This window comes from Lycium ferocissimum, chromosome 12, assembly GCF_029784015.1.
Source record: "Lycium ferocissimum isolate CSIRO_LF1 chromosome 12, AGI_CSIRO_Lferr_CH_V1, whole genome shotgun sequence".
In the NCBI taxonomy this organism is placed as follows: Eukaryota; Viridiplantae; Streptophyta; class Magnoliopsida; order Solanales; family Solanaceae; genus Lycium; species Lycium ferocissimum.
The window spans coordinates 64,464,415-64,483,375 of NC_081353.1; the positions used below are offsets into that span (position 1 = coordinate 64,464,415).

At 37.2% G+C, this 18,961-nt stretch overlaps 1 protein-coding gene across 1 annotated transcript; it reads right to left on the reverse strand.

Annotated features, from left to right (window-relative positions):
* Positions 1-10,303: 10,303 nt before the first annotated feature.
* LOC132039700 (ATP synthase subunit d, mitochondrial) lies at positions 10,304-17,427 on the reverse strand. The gene is made up of 5 exons (XM_059430206.1): positions 17,181-17,427; positions 14,289-14,370; positions 11,409-11,473; positions 10,779-10,865; positions 10,304-10,656 (listed from the first exon to the last, which is right to left on the reverse strand). The coding sequence occupies exons 1-5, from the start codon at positions 17,349-17,351 to the stop codon at positions 10,555-10,557; spliced, it is 507 nt and encodes a 168-aa protein (XP_059286189.1). The 5' UTR covers positions 17,352-17,427; the 3' UTR covers positions 10,304-10,554.
* Positions 17,428-18,961: the final 1,534 nt, after the last annotated feature.

An 18,961-nucleotide genomic window follows, 5' to 3' on the forward strand; every position in this document is an offset into this window, starting at 1 on the left:
AAGGAAGTTCAAAGATGAACCAACCACACAAGTTTTATGGTTTCCAAAACTATAGTTTTCACACTGCTTTTTCAAGGTTTAAACTCACACAACTTCTCATTACTAACTTAAAATGAGTCATTTATATGCTAAAACAATTTGAGCAAGTATGTTACGCCTCTCGTTTGCGTCGTAGCAGAACCTATGGTTTTCTAATCGGGTATGCCTTGGGAATGGAGACTCGAGTTCGAGTTTTGGAGATAGAAAGTGTCTTACCCCATGTATAAAGACACCGACGGGGTGTTCTGGCGATTTAGTTAGAAGTTGAATGAATCGAATCGACGCGGGCGGGCGAGAGCCGGAGGAAACTGCCGAGACACCGGTCATCGTCGACGGGGCCGTCGACATGTTGACGGGACATCGATTAATGCGTCGTCGATGCGCTTACGCAGCCACCGAATGCGCGGAGCCTGGGTCGACGGACCGTCGACACGTTGACCAGGGTCGTCGACCCGCTCGTCGAACCGCCACATTGTAACTTTTGCTTCCAAGTATAAATATATGGTCCACGACCCTATTTTTTTGTTTTCCTTTCTTCCAAATCAGAGAAACCTAGTATTGTCTCTCCCGACATTTCTTATCATTATTATTGGAATTTGGTAAGATCCGAGCCTCGTGGACCAAGCTTGTCAAGAGGAAGGTTGTTTCTAGGGTTTTTTCAAGTTGGAAAGCTTAGGGAGTTGGGGTTGAAGTTGATTCTTGGAATCTTAGACCCCTCATGGTATGTAAATGATTTCTACCCTTATATTTAAGTTGATTATCAAGAGTTTTAGTGGATTTAAGTGAAGAGAGGATACTTATGGAAGTGGTAAGTTGATGAAGGGTAGGATAATGATTTGGGGTTATTATATATATATATATATATATATATATATATATATATATATATATATATATATATATATATATATATATGTCATTGTTGTTGTGGGTATTGTGGTTGATGTTGGATCGAATGTGAAGTTGAAGAGTTGTTGAGCTTACAAGGGAAATGTTGTCCATAACTTGTTAAACTCTATATGTATCTAAAGATGGTTAGTAAGCAAGTAAATAGTCTAATTAAGGCTTATGTTATCTTAATTGTAGACTTATAAGTTCGAGAGGTAGAAGGTGGACAATTGGATATACTTCGAGGTATGTTAAGGTTATCCTTTCTTTCTTTTGGCATGACCTTATGATATGAATCAAACGAGTAAGCGAGCTTCCATATTACCCTACTCTTAGAAGCATTAGGAGTACTTCAGTCTTGATGTTCATGTACCCCGTTTGTGATTGTTCCTTCTGTTAATGGGTCCAGTTCTATGTATACGAGTTTATTCATCATTACATTATATTATATATATATATATATATATATATATATATGCCGTTGACCCATAGAAAGGCGTTATCTACGCAAGTATTATATGTATATGGGGTATGGGGAAATAAATAGACATTATATACGCATTTACCACCTGATCAGCTAGTGCACCACGATGATGATATAAGGATCGGGCTGCACGTACCGCAATAATGTATATGATAATAGCCGCAGAGAGGCCGATATGAGATGATAGGATGCCATAGAGGCTTAACAGGCGTTACATACGTATATACATATGTATGACCTACATTGATAGTGAGCATCCAGATTATGCGCCACAGAGGCATTATCAATTATACAGATTTATGCAGATACATACAGATACTAGTTCATACAAGTACATGCAGATAGTCATTTCAGTTTATGAGTTCAGATCTTATTCATGATTCTTATATATATATATATATATATGTTATTCTTATGCCTTATATACTCAGTACATTTATCCATCCGACTCCCGTTGCTCGAGGAAACAACGTTCATGCCGCGAGGTTCGAGTAGACAACGGGTGGTCCGGCTTAGTAGGACTTCTATCCAGCAGTGGTTAGTGCGCTCCATTGATTTGGAGTTGCAGTCTATTTTGGTATGCTAGCTTTTGGGATGTACGTACGTATGGGTATGACGGGGCCACCTAGTCCCGTCCTTTCTACGACTTTTATTCCGGTCAGGTACGGTTCGAACGAGTTGTATGTATTAGTCGGACGATGTAGCGGACTTCTCGAGCTTTATTCTTTTGTGTACGGTATATGTAGCGACCTAGGCGGCTTGCGGCTTCCTTTCATTCGTAGTTTATATATATATATATATATATATATATATATATATATAGTCGCCTAGATTGTTCGAGAGTTCATGATGTAGTATGAGATCAGTTTAAGTCACTTGTGGGCCCTTGATGTTTAGTAAGATTCAGATATGAGTATAGGGGTGTTTGGTCACTAGAGGTTAGACACTCGTCATGACTCATCAGTTTGGGTCGTGATAGCTTCTCGTCAGTTGAAATTTCACGAGAAGAATTACCCTACCCATGATTTGGAGTTGTTGGCCGTAGTCTTCACTTTGAAGCTTTGGAGGCATTACTTGTATGGTGTCCATTGTGAGATTTTTACCGATCACCGTAGATTCAGCATGTGTTTACCTAAAGAGATCTTAATTCCAGGCAGCGCCGATGGATGGAGCTCCTGAAGGATTATGACATCTCTATTCTGTATCACCTTGGTAAAGCCAATGTGGTGGCTGATGCCTTGAGTCGCAAGGCAGTGAGTATGGGGATTTTAGCTCGATTAGTTGTTTCCGAGTGCCCGTTGGCCATGGAGGTTCAGACTCTGGCCAACAGTTTCGTCCGTCTCGACATCTCGACCCCGGGCAGGATTTTGGCTTGTATAAAGGCGAGATCTTCGTTATTGGACCGGATCAAGGCTCATCAGTTTGAGGATTCTCAATTGAGCAAGATCTGAGATAGGGTGTCGTGAGGTGAGGCCAAGGAGGCCGTGATTGATTATGAGGGCATTTTGAGGATTAGAGGACGCGCATGCGTTCCTCGTGTTGGTGACCTTGATTCGATTGATCTTATACGAGGCCCACAACTCTTGCTATTCCATTCATGCAGGAGTGACTAAGATGTACCGTGACTTGAGACAACACTATTGGTGGCCCCGTATGAAGAGGATATAGTTGATTTTGTGGCTAAGTGTGAAAATTATCAACAGGTAAAGTATGAGCACCAGTGACCCGGTGGGGTGTTTCAGAGGATGCCCATTCCCGAGTGGAAGTGGGAGAGGATTACCATGGATTTTGTCACGGGTCTTCCGAAGACCCTTGGCAAGTTTGATTCTATTTGGGTGATAGTGGATCGATTGACTAAGTTAGCTCACTTTGTTCCGGTTCAGGTTTCTTATATCGCGGAGAAGTTAGCCAAGATGTATATTCGGGATATTGTGAGATTACATGAGATCCCTATTTTTGTTGTATCTGATCGGGGTACTATCTTCACCTCCTGATTTTGGAGAGCATTTTATGACGAGTTAGGTACCCGATTGGACTTTAGTACAGCTTTCCATCCCCAGATCAATGGCCAGTCCGAGCGGACCATTCAGGTGCTCGAGGATATGTTGAGAGCGTGTGTTATCGACTTTGGCGGTCATTGGGATCAGCACTTGCCCTTGGTGGAGTTTGTATACAACAACAGTTATCATTCGAGTATTGGTATGGCGCCTTTTGAGGCCTTATATGGTAGGAGGTCTAGATATCCGATTGGTTGGTTCGAGGCTCGACCTGGGAGCACGGATCTATTAAGAGAGTCCCTTAAAAGAGTGAGAGTTATTCAGGCCAGACTCGTGGCGGCTCAAAGCCTGCCGAAGATGTATGCGGACCGGAAGGTTCGGGATTTGAAGTTTGTTATTGGTGATCAGGTTCTATTGAAGGTTTCACCCATGAAGGGTGTTATGAGGTTTGGTAAGAGGGGCAAGTTGAGCCCTAGATTCATTGGCCCGTTTGAGATCGTGGATTGTATAGGTGATGTAGCTTATGAGTTAGCATTACCGCCCGGGTTTGGCGGGAGTTCACCCGATTTTCCATGTTTCGATGCTGAAAAGATACCATGCCGACGGTACCTACATTATCCGTTGGGATTCTATATTGCTTGATGAGAATTTGACTTATGAGGAGGAGCCTATCGGGATCTTGGATAGGCAGGTTCGGAAGTTGAGATCCAAGGAGATTGCTTCCGTGAAAGTGCAATGGAAGCACCGTCCTGTGGAAGAGGCTACTTGGGAGACTGTTCGATATGCGTGGCCGATATCCCCGATTGTTCACTGATTCAGGTATTTTCCTACTTTCTTCTTGTTACTTTGCTCGAGGACGAGCAACGGTTCAATTGGAATCTGATGTAACGACTCGTTTGGTCGTTATAGTTCTTTTGGCACTTTTACCTGCTCCCGAGCATTGATCAGCTCCCTTTTTAACCCGAGAGAACCGTTGACACACTTCTCAAGGTGTCTAGACTGGATTCGGGTAACTTTGGTGAAAATATAAGTTTAAAACTGAAAGTGGTTGACCCGAAGTTGACTTTTGGGCAAACGAACCTTTTTCGGAATTCTGTCAATTTCGAGAGGTTCGGATAGTCGTTTAGAACTTGTGTGTGTGTTTGATTCGGTTCCCAATGCATTCGGATGCATTTCGGGACATTGGATGGGAAATAGAAATTAAGGCATCGGTAGTTGACTCGGTCAATGAGACCTCCGTTGAGAATTCCGAGGCCACAAGCGCGTTCATAGCGCATTTTTATGTGGGACTAGGTAGCTGGTATGTGAGCAGATGGCCTTGGAAGTTAGTCGAAAAATCGGATCGAAACGAAGAACTTAGGCCAAGTTTCTGGTGTTTGGTGCCTGCTTTGGTGGCACCAGCACCACAGCAGCCGCATCGGCGGGCGGTGGCCCTGCCGCTGAAGCAGTGCCAGCCATTGTGGCTTGACCGCTGAAGCGGTCAGGTGGCCGCTGGGGCGGTACCACTAGGGCGGTCCAGTTACCGCTACAGCAGTGACGGGCAGTACCTGTGCATTTAATGAGTCTTAGACCCTCATTATTTCATATCTCGATATTGGGGCTTGGGAAGGCTGTTCTTGAAGACAAATTGAAGGAAATCTTGGAGGTAAAACCTTGTCTAATCCTTTACTTCTCTTTAATCACAATCATCTTAGACTTTCCCTTCCCTTTTCAATCCATTAGAAATGGAATTTGAAGGAGGGTTTTGGGAGATTTTTCTCTAAGAATATACTTGATAAATTGATGATGTTAATGTTAAAATGTGATGAACCTAAGCTTAGTAATCATATATCTTTCACTTTTAAGGCTGAATTTCAGATTTGGAGAATTAGGATTCATACCCAATTTGGGGGTTTTTTACTAGAAATCAGATTTGGGGATAATTCTTGAGCTAAATCAACAATTAATGATGGGGTTATGATTACCTAGGATTCAATTTGGTATTTCTTGATGAATTTCCTGTTTCGCCCTTGTGGGCCCGTTTCCCCAATTTCTAGGGTTAAAATGGACCTAATTGATATCATAGCAATATTAGTATCATTATTCATGATTTCTAATTTAGAATTCGATTGTGCTTAGACTAATTTGGTTCTAAGCTTCAGATAAAGGGCAAGGCGATAGAGTGACTTGTTGGTGTTGCAGTTCGGTAGTCCAGGTAGGTTATGGTTTACCTTTGGTGAGACTTAGTATAGTGAATCACATATTTAGATTATGATGTCAGAGACAACATGTGTGTTAGGTCCAATGTTTCACCTACTAATTTTGATGATAACAAACCAACACAATTATTTAATAAAAGAACATTTACTTGTGATAAATTTATTTTTGGTACAGGTTTATTTGATGAAGAAAGATTTGGTGAAGATCTAAACAAAGTATGGAGAAGAAGATATTACGAGATGGAATTACGGGAGAAGATATGGAAGAAAAAGATTTGCCCAAATCAAGTTACAAGAATCATGGAAAGGATATTTACTACAATCTTATGAAAGGAAAATATTCTACAAAAGGGAAGAAGATATTTTTGTTACTTAAGGAAGGTCCAAAATTGATGGAGTATCAAGATATGCCAGAAGTCTCAAGTGCACAAAAGTTTCCACATTCAAGTGATCAAAATTCAAATTGTAGAAGATGAATGTGACTACATTCAAATTAATATAAATCAAGATCCGAGGTGAAATGAAGAGGATCTTGAAATTCTCTTGGGTTGCTTTAATAAGATCTCATATTTGTACAAGCCAAAAGAAGAGCTCAAAGATGGAAAGAATATTAGTCATTCTGGAAGAAAGATATTTATTACCGTAGCAAATCTTATGAAGGATATGGTTGATATTATTTGCTACGTTACTACAAGTATTATTGTGGAGAGAAATTATTTTCCAAGATCTTTGAAAGGAAGCAGATCAAAGTTATGAAGCAGTTCAAAAGGAAAGCTTTTATTGGTTGAATAAATGATAATATTATTTACTACAATTAAGGAATCAAGGAGCATAATTGTCAACATTCTACGGATGGAAAGGAAATCAATATGAAGAGCAATTCCTTGAAGTTATTCAAAAGCTCTCTGCAATAGAAAAAGTGATCATTTATTGATAGTACAACATTCAAGGAAGAAAGAGATTATACAAGGAAATTCAATAGCCAAAAATATTCATTCAAGGAAAGAAGATATATTTCAAGACCTACAGGAAGCTTAGAGGAAAGCAACAAGCTGGCATTACCTTATTCAAAGACAATCCAAATTCAAAGAGGAGCAACCAGATATCTAGGTCCACGATTCATGCAACGGCTAATTAATTCTTGAAGACTATAAAAAGAACGAGGAGAACAAGAAAATAGATACGCAGCCACTTATACTTTCGTCTCAACCTTCTCAAGTTCTTTGCTCTACTTTTCATAAGCATTGTAATCCTGAGTGACTTACTGTGTAAACAAAAAAAGAGGAGAGATATAGTATAGTTGGTGAGGCTTTGTATTAAGAGGTTGTGTCATTGTTCGTTTCTTTGGTGAGCAAGTGAAAACCAAAGAGTCGTTGTTGGTAAGCGAGTGAAAAACCAACTTTGTGCGTTGTTGGTGAGCGTGTCAAAACCAGCCCCTGTTCGTTGTTGGTGAACAGTGAAAACCAACCTTGTAAACGTTGGTGGTGAACGAGAAAAACCACAAAGGTTGTACTCAACTCAAACTACAAAGAGCTTAAAGAGATAACCTCCTTGCAACCCAAGGGGACTGGATTAGGATACCACATTGGTTCCGAACCAGTATGAAAATTCTTAGTGTCATTTATTTTATTGCTCTTATATTATATTCTGCACTCTTACAATTTGTTGTGGTTTATACTAGTGCAAATTGAAGGACTAATAATTTTATGCAGGTTGTCTCGCTATCAGTCAACTGGCACCAAATAGTAATCGACTAGATATTTTTAACAGGCTTAAAATTCATCCCCCCCCCCTCTTGTACTTTCAATGTGAACCTTCGGGTTTGAAGTTGGGATGGATATCGCCTTAGGTTGGGCCCTGATGTGTGTTGGGACTAGCCACCCCGTTAGATGTGTCTGATTGTTTAATTGTGTTGGCTTGATGCCATGTGTAGTTGGTAGATAGCGAATGTCGCTTGTTGTCCTGATTTGGGATAGGATTAACACACCCACTGTTGGTATTGTGATGTGATATATTGTTGGCGTACCCTGTTGAGGTACTTGTGATATTGAGCTTACTTGTTGATTATTGACATATGCATTGCACGCATTCTCTCATATTATCATGCATGGCCGATATCCGGCGATGATCCGGTATCGTTGATTGAGCGAAACTGATATTTGGTAAACTCTTTTACTTGAGTGATTGTGAAAAGGGCCGATGTCCGAAGATCCATTCCGGAATCGTTGTTTATATGAAACTGATGCTTGATAAACTCTTTTACTTGAGTGATTGTGAGGAGGCCGATGTCCGAGGTTCAATTCCGAAATCGTTGATTTATGAAACTGATATTTGACAACTCTTTGAGTGATTGTGAGGAGGTTGATGTCCGATGGTTATAGTCATGCATCGTTGTGCATGGCCGTTTCCGATGTTATCCCAGATTCGATTGTAGTGCATGGACTCCGCAGGTCCCCCAGAGTGGTGCCGGTGAGACTCCCCCTATGAGCAATTAGCCAGGGTCCCGTCTGTCTATTTGGCAAAGATCCGAGACGGGTGGCACTTAGACTTCGCGAATCACACTAGGTTGTGTTGCCGAGACGTCGATATTTCCGTCCGGAGTACATGTGTACATCTCATTTGCATAGCATGGCATGGCATCACATTCATACCATTATTGCATTGCATTGCATTATGACTTGAGTGAGATGTCGTGATGATTGTATTGTGATGGATTGTGTTGTTGATTCTATTGTGTTGATTGTTCCAGGATTAGATATACTCAGGATTATTATATTGGGGTTAGATACTTACATAGGTGTTGATGGATACTCAGTTACGATTATATTGTTCCATGCGTGATTGGTTTATTTGTTTATCTACGTTATTTTCTGAATTGTGTTAACTATGCTTAGTCGGCCTATGATGCCTACCGTACTGTTGTTTGTACTGACCTGCACTTGCTGCATTCTTTTATGAATGCAGAGTATCAGGCCGGATCTACTTCTCTGACTCGTGGCTGATCGACTCCTCAGCTTCTACTTGAGTTTTCCAGGGTGAGCATGGCGTCCGCTGACCTCGAAGACTCTTCTATTGCTTATGTCTTACTTTTCTTTCAAGACATGATTTGAGACATTTTATGTATTATTATTCAGACCAGAGTTATTCGGATTTAGATGCTCTTGTATGACCAGACCAGATACTGGGGTGGATTCATTTACTTTCGCACTTATCTATATTATATTGTGAGACTTACGTCATTTTACTTCTTTCGCTATTATATTTATTGATTGTGAACGTTGAGTTAAGGGTTCGCCTACCGAGGTGGGAATGGTAGGTGCCCGCATGACCTAGGCTAAAATGGGTCGTGACAGTTTTAGTAATTGTATATCTTGTATATACAGGCCTCACCGAAATAGAAAAACTCTTTTTTCATATCGGGTCTTCTTTTTTATTTAATCATTGTGTTATTTATGCTCTTACCTTACATTAAAAGAACTTGTTGAATCATGTTAGATACTCTATGCAGACATAGTATCCCTAATGATAATGTTCTCAACTCGCACTTGAAGAATATTCGTGATTTTCCAACATTATTTGTGTTTTTTGTTGTGTCATTGAACAAAAGGTAATCTATTTTATTCATCCATTGCACAGAATAATTTTTTCCTTTTTTGTCCTTTTTGATTCCTTTATGCCTCATCCGACCATTAATTGAGACAACCATCTCATTTATTTCTAGGAAAAGGTTGGAAGTTAGAAGTTTTTGATAATAGAAAATTAAGCTTTAACTTCGCAACAAATTCTTGAAACAAAACACATACATAGGTAAATATGAAGTTTCGTTGAATAAAAGAACTACCTTTTTTTTAATAGCAGTAATAATCCATGCATAACTTGTCAAATTATAACTAAATAATAGATCACCCGTGTTTGGGAATTGGGAGGCATCCTTGCATGCAGTTTCTGTACTAAAAGAAATTTATTAAGGAACTCGGTGATTTTCCTTAATTTGAAATATGTGCAGAAAAAAAACGTATAGATGATTATGAAAAATATATATAACAAAGGGAATTTATTTTTCTATCTATTTTTGTAAAGTCATATTGAAATCATGTATTAGGAAAGCAGGATGAAAAACATATATACTGACTCAATGACATTGAAAATTCTCTACATTAGTAATTTTAGTAGAATTATGTTTAGTGGAATAACTTAAGGCAAGTTTACACGTGTTAACATCAGTGCTCCTTCCATCTTAGCACAAGTACACAGTTTGGTTTTTTACAAAATTATCAAAATCCCATATGGTAAAAACAACCGGTACAAAGTCTCAAAACATTATTGTGGTAAAATTTTACCCGAAACGAGAGGTTAAATTATTACATTAAAATTAAAAGAGACTTAAAAAAAAAAAATCCGTGAGAATTCAGTTTTGCAATTGAAATATTACTCCTTTTCCATGAGAGTACTGAATAAAAGATGTACAGGAAATCTATTTCATTCAACTGAGTAGGTAATGTTTCTTCTTCAAGTGACAACATATTTGCATTCTTACTTACACATGAATGCTTAGAGTATTTCCGCCACAGTCGGTCATCAGCAAGGATATATCAATCATGATATGTCAATATTTCACATCAGCAACTTTTATGCATCAGCTGATATATGATGGAAATTTGGCACAGAATTGAAAAAAGTTTCTTACAGAAAAGGGGAAAAAAAGAATTCAAGATTTGCTTCATTGATGGAATTTTGATCTATTTTTCCACTCAAAACATCGTTTGCCTCCAAGGCGAGGCCACATTTGCATGTCCAAGTGATGAGATTCACTGTAGTTAACATTTTCCAAAAGACCCAGAAAATGAAACAAACCAAGTAGTAGTTCTTTTTCTTTTATTCCTAATCAGGGATGAAAAACTTGGATAATCGATCCTAAAGTTGACCCGAACCCACTGTATGAAGCCGACTAGTAGCCCCAGTAATCATTTCGAATTTCATCATCAAACTTCTTCTTGAGCTCAGGATGCTTCTCGAAGTATTCTTCAGCTGTCATGGTGCTAAGTTTTTTCTGTTCAATCAAAAACAAAGCCATAAAAATCCACAATGGCATGAAATAAACTGAGGATTAGATAGAAGGATAACTGATATAACTACATGGATAGAGGAAATGAGGAGGAAACTATGCATCACCTTCAACTCTTGCACGTCTGCAACTTCTTTTTCTAATCTTTCGGATTCCTTTAGAGATTTCTGCTCGGCTTCTTTCAGCTCCACCAACTACAATTTATTGAAAATAATTACAAAAGAATAAACGAAAACATGCAAATTAACCATACAATTCTTGTGTTAATCGAAACTTCTAAAAAGAAGGTAGGTAAAGGGGGTGATTTGGCATTTTTATGGGAATCACCATTGGCATGTGAATTTGGCTCCAAGCAGGTGCATATAGTATTCTACCAATTCCATTGACAACAGAGGAGAATATCTGAACTCCATTTCCGTTAGGAAAATTATTTTTGATAAAATGATTCTAGTGAAATATGTAATCCATGTATTTTTATAAAGCATTTTCAATTTGCTTGATACTGTTACCTCCTTTTATGCCAAAAGCTTTCTGGCAGCCACCACTTACAAAGGAAATTAACGCACAAAGAAAGTTTGTAGGATTTGCGCAATTGAGAATTCTCTATATCAATTTTCAACTACTTTTTTAGGAATAACAATACCAATAACAAGTAATTAGAAAAGAAAAAAAAAACTGATGCTAAAAAAAAAAAAAAAAAAAAAGTTAAGGACGGTGATTATTGTTTTTTGTCTTACCAATGCATCAAATTTTGGTTTATACTGAGGAGTCACCGTATCCACAAACTTGGGGATCTCAATGCCTGAAAAAGACATTGTTAAAAATCTACACAAACTTAGTTTAAGCAAAAGTATTCATTAATCAAAAGAGAACAACTCAGACAGTTGAAACAGTTACAAAAGCCAACTTAGTTCAAACAAAGTATTCATTAATCAAAAGAGAACAACTCAGACGGTGGAAACAATTATAAAAAGCCAACAAATGTCGTTGGAGTTCAAAATATATACAGGGTGTAAGCTCTGTTACTCCAAGAGTGACAGAGCCTTGTATAGCTAAATACTAGATCACATAGACTTCAAAATGAAATTACAACTGAACTATGAGACCAAAACTTCTATTCCAATTTGGTGCAACTGTTGAACCTTTTTAGCTATTCAGTGAGAATTTGGTGGGAATTCGAGCAACAAATCCAAGAGTAATAGAGGACTTGTTGGAAATGTTTAAAAGTTGCACTCAGCAAATTCTAAATCGATAATTACTTTTAGAATTATAATAAGCTAGGTACACAGGTGGATTATCAAAGTATATGCAGGAAGTATAAATAAGTATTCTTTCAGATATCATGAATTGGCATCTATTGTGCTACAAGATAACAGGAAAGCTTTGTCACTCCAAAATAAGTTATTAGTAATCAAAGACAGGATAAACAGAAAAGATAGCAAGAGTTTTGATTAAGAGGCAGGAGAAGAGGAGAATGCAAATTGAAATTGACTGTTCACTCCTTCCAGTCTAGACTAGGGGCAACTTTAAGGCACTTAATGAGTCGGGCGACAGACTTATTCCACATACAAGAAAATGAACGCTTTCTTCCAGCTAAAGATTCCCTAACAAGACATTGTACAGATATATGTGAATTAAGAGGAACAAATGAAAAGAAAATGGGCATAAAAACTGTCCTAAAACTGGTCAAACACCAGAATTAATGAAAGGATTTCCCTCTGAAAAGTAGATCCAAAATAAGAATTTCCCATTGCATAACATTAGCTTGATTGAAGATTGTGCTGCTACATTGGTTTACAAGCACTTCATCCATTTCCAAAGAATCTAAGAATCAGTCTTCTAAAGTGAAAAAGGTCTAAGGGCTTATCTAGAAACTTTTCACTAACCAGATCAGCGATATTAACACCACCAATCATTTTGGCATCAGAGCCATTTCATACACCTTTTTCAGTTCTTAGTTATGCTCAGCTCAAGATCATACAGTTGAGTAACTCCACCAACCCTCCAACTCATGCACTAACAAAACCAGAATTCTCTATTATCCTTGTAAAGAGTATAAAGACAGCCAGAACGCATCTTTATCAAAATTGGCAACGTATCCTTAGATAAGGCATCTCACAGACTTGACAATAAGACGGACAGATATAATCATTTTTACTCGAACTTGACTATAAGTACAATAGATATTAATTACTAGTAGGCAACTTCTTGCAGTGAGGCTGAAGAATAAACATAGGCCAAGTTCATATAAAGAAAATATTCTGTGTATGATATAACTTTAATGTACAAGCAATTCCTTTGGTTGCTAAACATTCTATTATCTGTTATTATTATTCCTACAGGCAGTTTTATTTTCAGATGAGTAACAGCAAATCACAGAGGTAAGCAAGTTCTGAAGCATTCATCAAATTTTATTGATAATGAAATGACCAACATCAGAAAGAATGTTTTCATATTTTATTGAAACCGAAATATTTAAGAGCGTCTTTTACTTCTGGGAGCTGCTCGACTAGTAGACCCATCGTATACTCTACATAACCTCTATTAAACTGACCAGGTTGACAGGCAATCAGAAGAAACTATAATAACCTGCATCGAGAAATTTCGTACAAGAGACTAAACAGTAACATCCACTTAGTGAGACCAAGTTTTGCAACAACATGCAATACCTCAAATGAAATATTTAATCATTATACGCCAAGGTCATTGGAAATATTTTTCATCCAAACAATAAATTTTGTCTAAAACTATATATCCGATGCAAACAAGCTCAGGAGAGAAGCATTTCATCCCCAACCATGACCATGGATGTAGTAATTGCTACTCCCTCTGTCCCAATTTATGTGATGGTGTTTGAATAGGCACGGAGTTTAAGGAAGAACGACAAACTAATAAACCATGGTCTAAAATATTCCTTAGATCTTTTTGCTGTATAAATAATTCAATTAAAGGTAAAATAGGAAGTTTAAAACTAAATTGTTTCTAAATATAGAAAGGCCATTGTTTTTGGGACAGACTTAAAAGGGAAGCGTGTACATAAAATGGGACAGGAGTACAATAAATTCGATTAATCTCAGGCAGAGGCATTGTTCTAATGTTCAATAGGAAGGAAAGCATTCAGAAACTATGAAAGTAAAAAATTAGAAATGTTTTAAACAGAATTAGGCCGATACATATTTTACATCCAATGGGTATATATAGTAGACGCATCAACTGATGAATTTCTCACTCAGGCACTTGGAACTCACGAATAAAGCCACTACAAAATGAAACTCATGACTTTTTTGTAAGAAAGGTAACAATAATGCAACTCATAAATTAAGCCACTAAATTTTTTGAAGAAAGCTACAGACTATTCACAGTCGATACATTTACTTATACACTCACCTACAAAGAAAACTATATCAGGAAATCCTACACCTGAGCAATCTTACAATCCAAGACCACTACTCAGCTCAGAAGTTTAGTAGTTTTATGGCCAGCAGTTTGAAGTCAAATTCTCAGAAACACGAGATGTAACATTAAATGTACTACAAGAGTAAAGGTACTACAAGAGCATGCTAATTAAGTAACATAATAATTACAAACAGAAAAAAAGAATCAGAAGCTGCACATACTGTCGTAGGCCTCTTTGTACATGTCTACCAAGCGAGAACCAATTCCTTTTCTGTAATACTCCCAGTTGATAGGTTCAGGTTCCTGCTTGGCATAGAAACAAAGAACACTCTAGTGTTAAGAGCCTCTAACTTTATCATCCAAATAGAGAACTATCTATCTGAAAGCACATTCAAAGCAAGTGATTAATCAGTAATACTACACTACTTTGTGTATTATCCATGGTTAGAGAATTTTTCTAGTTGTTTTGAAACTCACAGGTACCATTTGGTCAAACCAAACAAGAGGCTCAGAAACTCAATAGAGAGAGACTTAAAAGACACTTCACAAAAGTGAATACCAATTAAATTAATGTGATAACTCTTCCAATATGGGTTTTGTTTTGGGCAATCAAAATTTTCATATTGGAGTTCTTTTTAATGAAAATTTTGATAGCTATAATAAACACAAATTTGATAAATGGCAAACAAGCTCGTTGCCAGTGTTATCAAAAGCGCAAAAAAGCTCTAAGGTTAGCTGGCGCTTTAAGCGCAAAGCGCAAATAAAGAGTTTTAGTTAAAAAAAAGCGCAATGAAAATTACAAATATATGTATGTTTAGTCCAAGACTAATAATAGTAAGCATGAATAACAAATATATGGACAAAGAAATTGTAAAAACATCACGATAAAGCGAAATATCAATCATCTAGTGTTAGCTCTTCAAGAGAGGCTCAATGGCAAGGAAAAGTATGTCTTAGAGCCTTGATGACGACAGAAGCGCACATAAAGCGAGGCAAAGCGCTCAACATGTTTGACATACATTAAGTAAATGGTTCAATGAGCATTGGAAACTTGGTAACAGGGTGCTTCCCTATACAAGAAACCCACAAAAGTACAGTCACGCAATTATAGCATACAACTAAAATAATTCACCCAAAAGCTTTTCACAAAGAACATTGTGTACACTTCAGAAGCAGTTGAATCTCTATTGCTATTGGTTCAGGTCATTCTGCGCAACCAGATTATTTACGATGAAGAGGATGAGTTTCAAGTGAATGATCCCAGTTCTGCATTGTCACCCAAAAAAACAGTTTCCTCAAGAACCAAGATTCGAATGCTGGACATTGCATTTTCTATCCAATTGACTCTTGTCTGTTTCTCTTTGGTTTAACTTAACAATTTAGAAATGTTAGTATAGGTTTCTACATTATCCAACGTGTCTTCCTTAATATATATATATATATATATATATATAAAGAAAAAGAAAAAAAAGAAGAGTCATCCACAGTTCTTTCAGTTACCAATTTCATTCCTCCAATTGCAGAAATAAGGCAAAAGAACCTATCAATGGTTTCTTCTCCTTTCTAGACAAATGAACTAGTTCAGGGATTTTGACCAAAAATGTAGCAGAAACGTTTTGGGACTAACAGAAAGGATAGACATAAGCACTAAAGGATTTGGCCTAGTGGTCAATGAAATGGGTCGAAACCATGATGTCTCAGGTCCAAACACCCGTGGAGGCAAAAACACTAGGTGATTTCTGCCTATTTGTCTAAGCCTTGGTGGACAAAGCTAGGATGGGAGTACCATGTACCCGGGAAAATAGTCAACGTGTGTGCAAGCTGGCTCGGACACCACCTTTATATATAAAAAAAGGATACACATAGTGTTCGTCCAGAAATGTTACATAGCAACCTTAGAGATATCTTCTGCAGATAGAGAAAAGTTCATCTCGCTTAATTAGAGATGAAAACAAAATGGCACATAAATTTATAGAAGGGGAAGGAAAGGAAAAAAGAGGTTATAATTCTCATTTCCTTTGCAAATTCTAGCAATTTATCATCTTCTCCTTTCTTTATCATCTAATCAGTCAGCCATCAACTGATTGAATCAAGCTCCCTTCCCCACACTCGCTCTAATCAACTGCACTCTTCAAATCATATTATAGAGATCAGTCCTAATAAAACAATCATGCTAATTCAATTTTAATGGAAATTATACCCGTCATTTGCTAGTTAAATATCCCAAACCCAATAATATCAATCCCAGCACAACACTTCATTCCTTCAACAAAAAAATCCACCTTCTTCCAACCATCTCACAGCTTTGCGGAAGAGCATAAACTGTTCATCACCACACAAAATTTATACTTCATCAACATGAAACACCTCATGCTTCAGTCGACAAAATAACGGACACAAAATGATTCCTTACACCTTGTTTGGATTGCTGTTACATATCGTTTCATAATGTATCGTACTATATTATTGTGTTGTATTGTAAATTGTATTATTTTGATGAATACGATGTCTGGATAGATAGTATCGTTTTTCGTCCTTACATAATGCCACACATTAGCAATTTAAAGGATAAACCTACAAGAGATGTAAGGTACGGGATAGAGCTATTATAAAAGGTAGGGTAAAGGATAAAATAGGATTATTATTAGATAATAAGCAGAGATAAAAAGACGGGAAAAAAAAAGGTATTGTATTAAATTTAACCTAACAACACAATACAATACAATACAATACAACACAATAGGAAACAACCTTTTTTTTTTATAAGGTTAAACTGGGAAAAATAATTAATTTTATCTCTAAGTTCTAAAACGACAAATAATTTGAAACAACTATTTTTAGAAATCACGACGGATAATTTGAGATGGAGGGAGTAGCAATCTACCAGATAATAAATCAATAAACCACAGACTATCAAAACTAAAAATCAAAACCTATATCCACATTAATAAATATCATTGAAAACAACAAAAAAAAAAATGCACATATAGAGAAAGAGCAAAAGGAGAAAGATGGAACAAAACGATCGTTTACATTGTATATACAAAGTTAAAACTAACAATCAAAACCTAGATCCACATATAGAAAATATCTACAAAAAATGCACATATAACCTGGCTGAACTTGGTCTGGAGTTGGGAGTTGACATCATCGAAAGCGCGACGGAGATTAGAGAACTCCTTTTTGGCTTCATCGGTGACCAGAAGCTTCGCCATTCCTTCCCAATCAATAGTCCTACCGGCTTTGAATGATACATCGGCGATCTTCTTCACTGTACCGCTCATTTTCACTCGCACTCCTTTTAAGTGTTTGATAAAATGTTTGAGAGAAGCGATTTGGCTGTTTGCCTAGTATGATACGACGCAGGGCTTCCCACATATAGGATGTTTATAATTTTTTTTTTTTTCTTCCTATTTTTTAAATACTTTTTATTTTTTGAGATCTAAACTACTTAAATTTTGGTCAATATTTTATAACGTATGGTTTCATCATATTGACATGAGAATCGTGATTTGTAATACTTTTTTTAAAATAATTTTTTGGATATTTAAATTTTTAAATATTAAATTGATCTAATTCAATTTTGATAAAATGTCTCTGTTATTCTATATGTGTCGATCACGCTTTTCAGGATTCATAGAAAAAATGAGGCCCAGAGAAGCGACTATGACCACCTCTAGGATTTTTATCATTTTCCTTTCTTAGCTATTTTTTTAAATTCTTTTTTCTCAATTTATGTGATTTTTTTTAAGATTTAAACTACTTAAACTATTATGAATCAGTCTCAGCCAACGTGTATACGGATATCACAAAAAGTAACTATTGGGCCAAGAATCAACAATAAGACCAAAAGGACTTCAATTTTTTGCGGATTGTCCTTCATACGGACCGGTCTTTAATTTTTGCCCCTCAAATCCCCGGTATTTAATTTTTTCGCCTGCTTCTCATTTGATGAAAATTTGTGGGCCAAAGTACCCTTATTCGCTGGTCTACGAAACCAGAGATTCTGGGTTAGATCCCCAGCAGAGTCGGAAAAAAATCTCAAGGCATAGTTTCATTGAAACTTTGCCTTGTCCGGCATAGTTTTGTAGAAATGAAGTTATTTGGTATAAGGTGTGTAATAACTAATTTGCTCAGCATAAGTTTATAGAAATTTTGCCCTATCCGGCACAAGTTCTGCTTTGTCCGGCATAAGTTCTGTGGAAGTGAAGTTATGCCGGATAACTTAATTTCTACAAAATTATGCCGCACAAAGCATAGTTTCTATGTAACTTTGCCCCACAGAAACTTTGACTTGCGAAATTAGGTCATAGATCCAAATTTCTTTTTTTGTTTTTTCGATGTTAGAGATATTTTCAACCATTTTTTTATTACTTAAAGTTCCTAAAGGAACAATTAAAGACCAGTCATTTGAGCGGCAAAAATTAAAGACCACCCCAAGATAGGGGCATTCGTGCGAATTGCCGAAAGGACTTCACAAAGATTCCAAGGGTTCATTTGGGATCCAGGCCCAACTAACAAGAAGTTAAAAAGGACTAAGTGTTTGAAAGAAGCGGTTATACAATTGTTATAAAGAGTCTATATTCCTCAAATCCTTTACGAGTCTGCGGCACTCATCTCTTTCTAGTTCTTAGTAGAATTTTTATTGTATTGCTATTGTGTTATTGTGTTCTCATCGGGGATAGGGGCTAGGAACAGGCGCGGTAAGGGGGCTAAGGGAGCTTCTAGGGGCGAGAATAGGATCTTGGAACATAGGGACTTTATCGGGGAAGTCCATAGAGCTAGTGAAGATTCTCAAGAAAAGGAGGATTAGCATAGCTTGTCTATAAGAAACCAAGTGCGTAAGAACTAGGGCACAGAATGTGGATGGGTATAAATTATGGCTCTTGGGAGG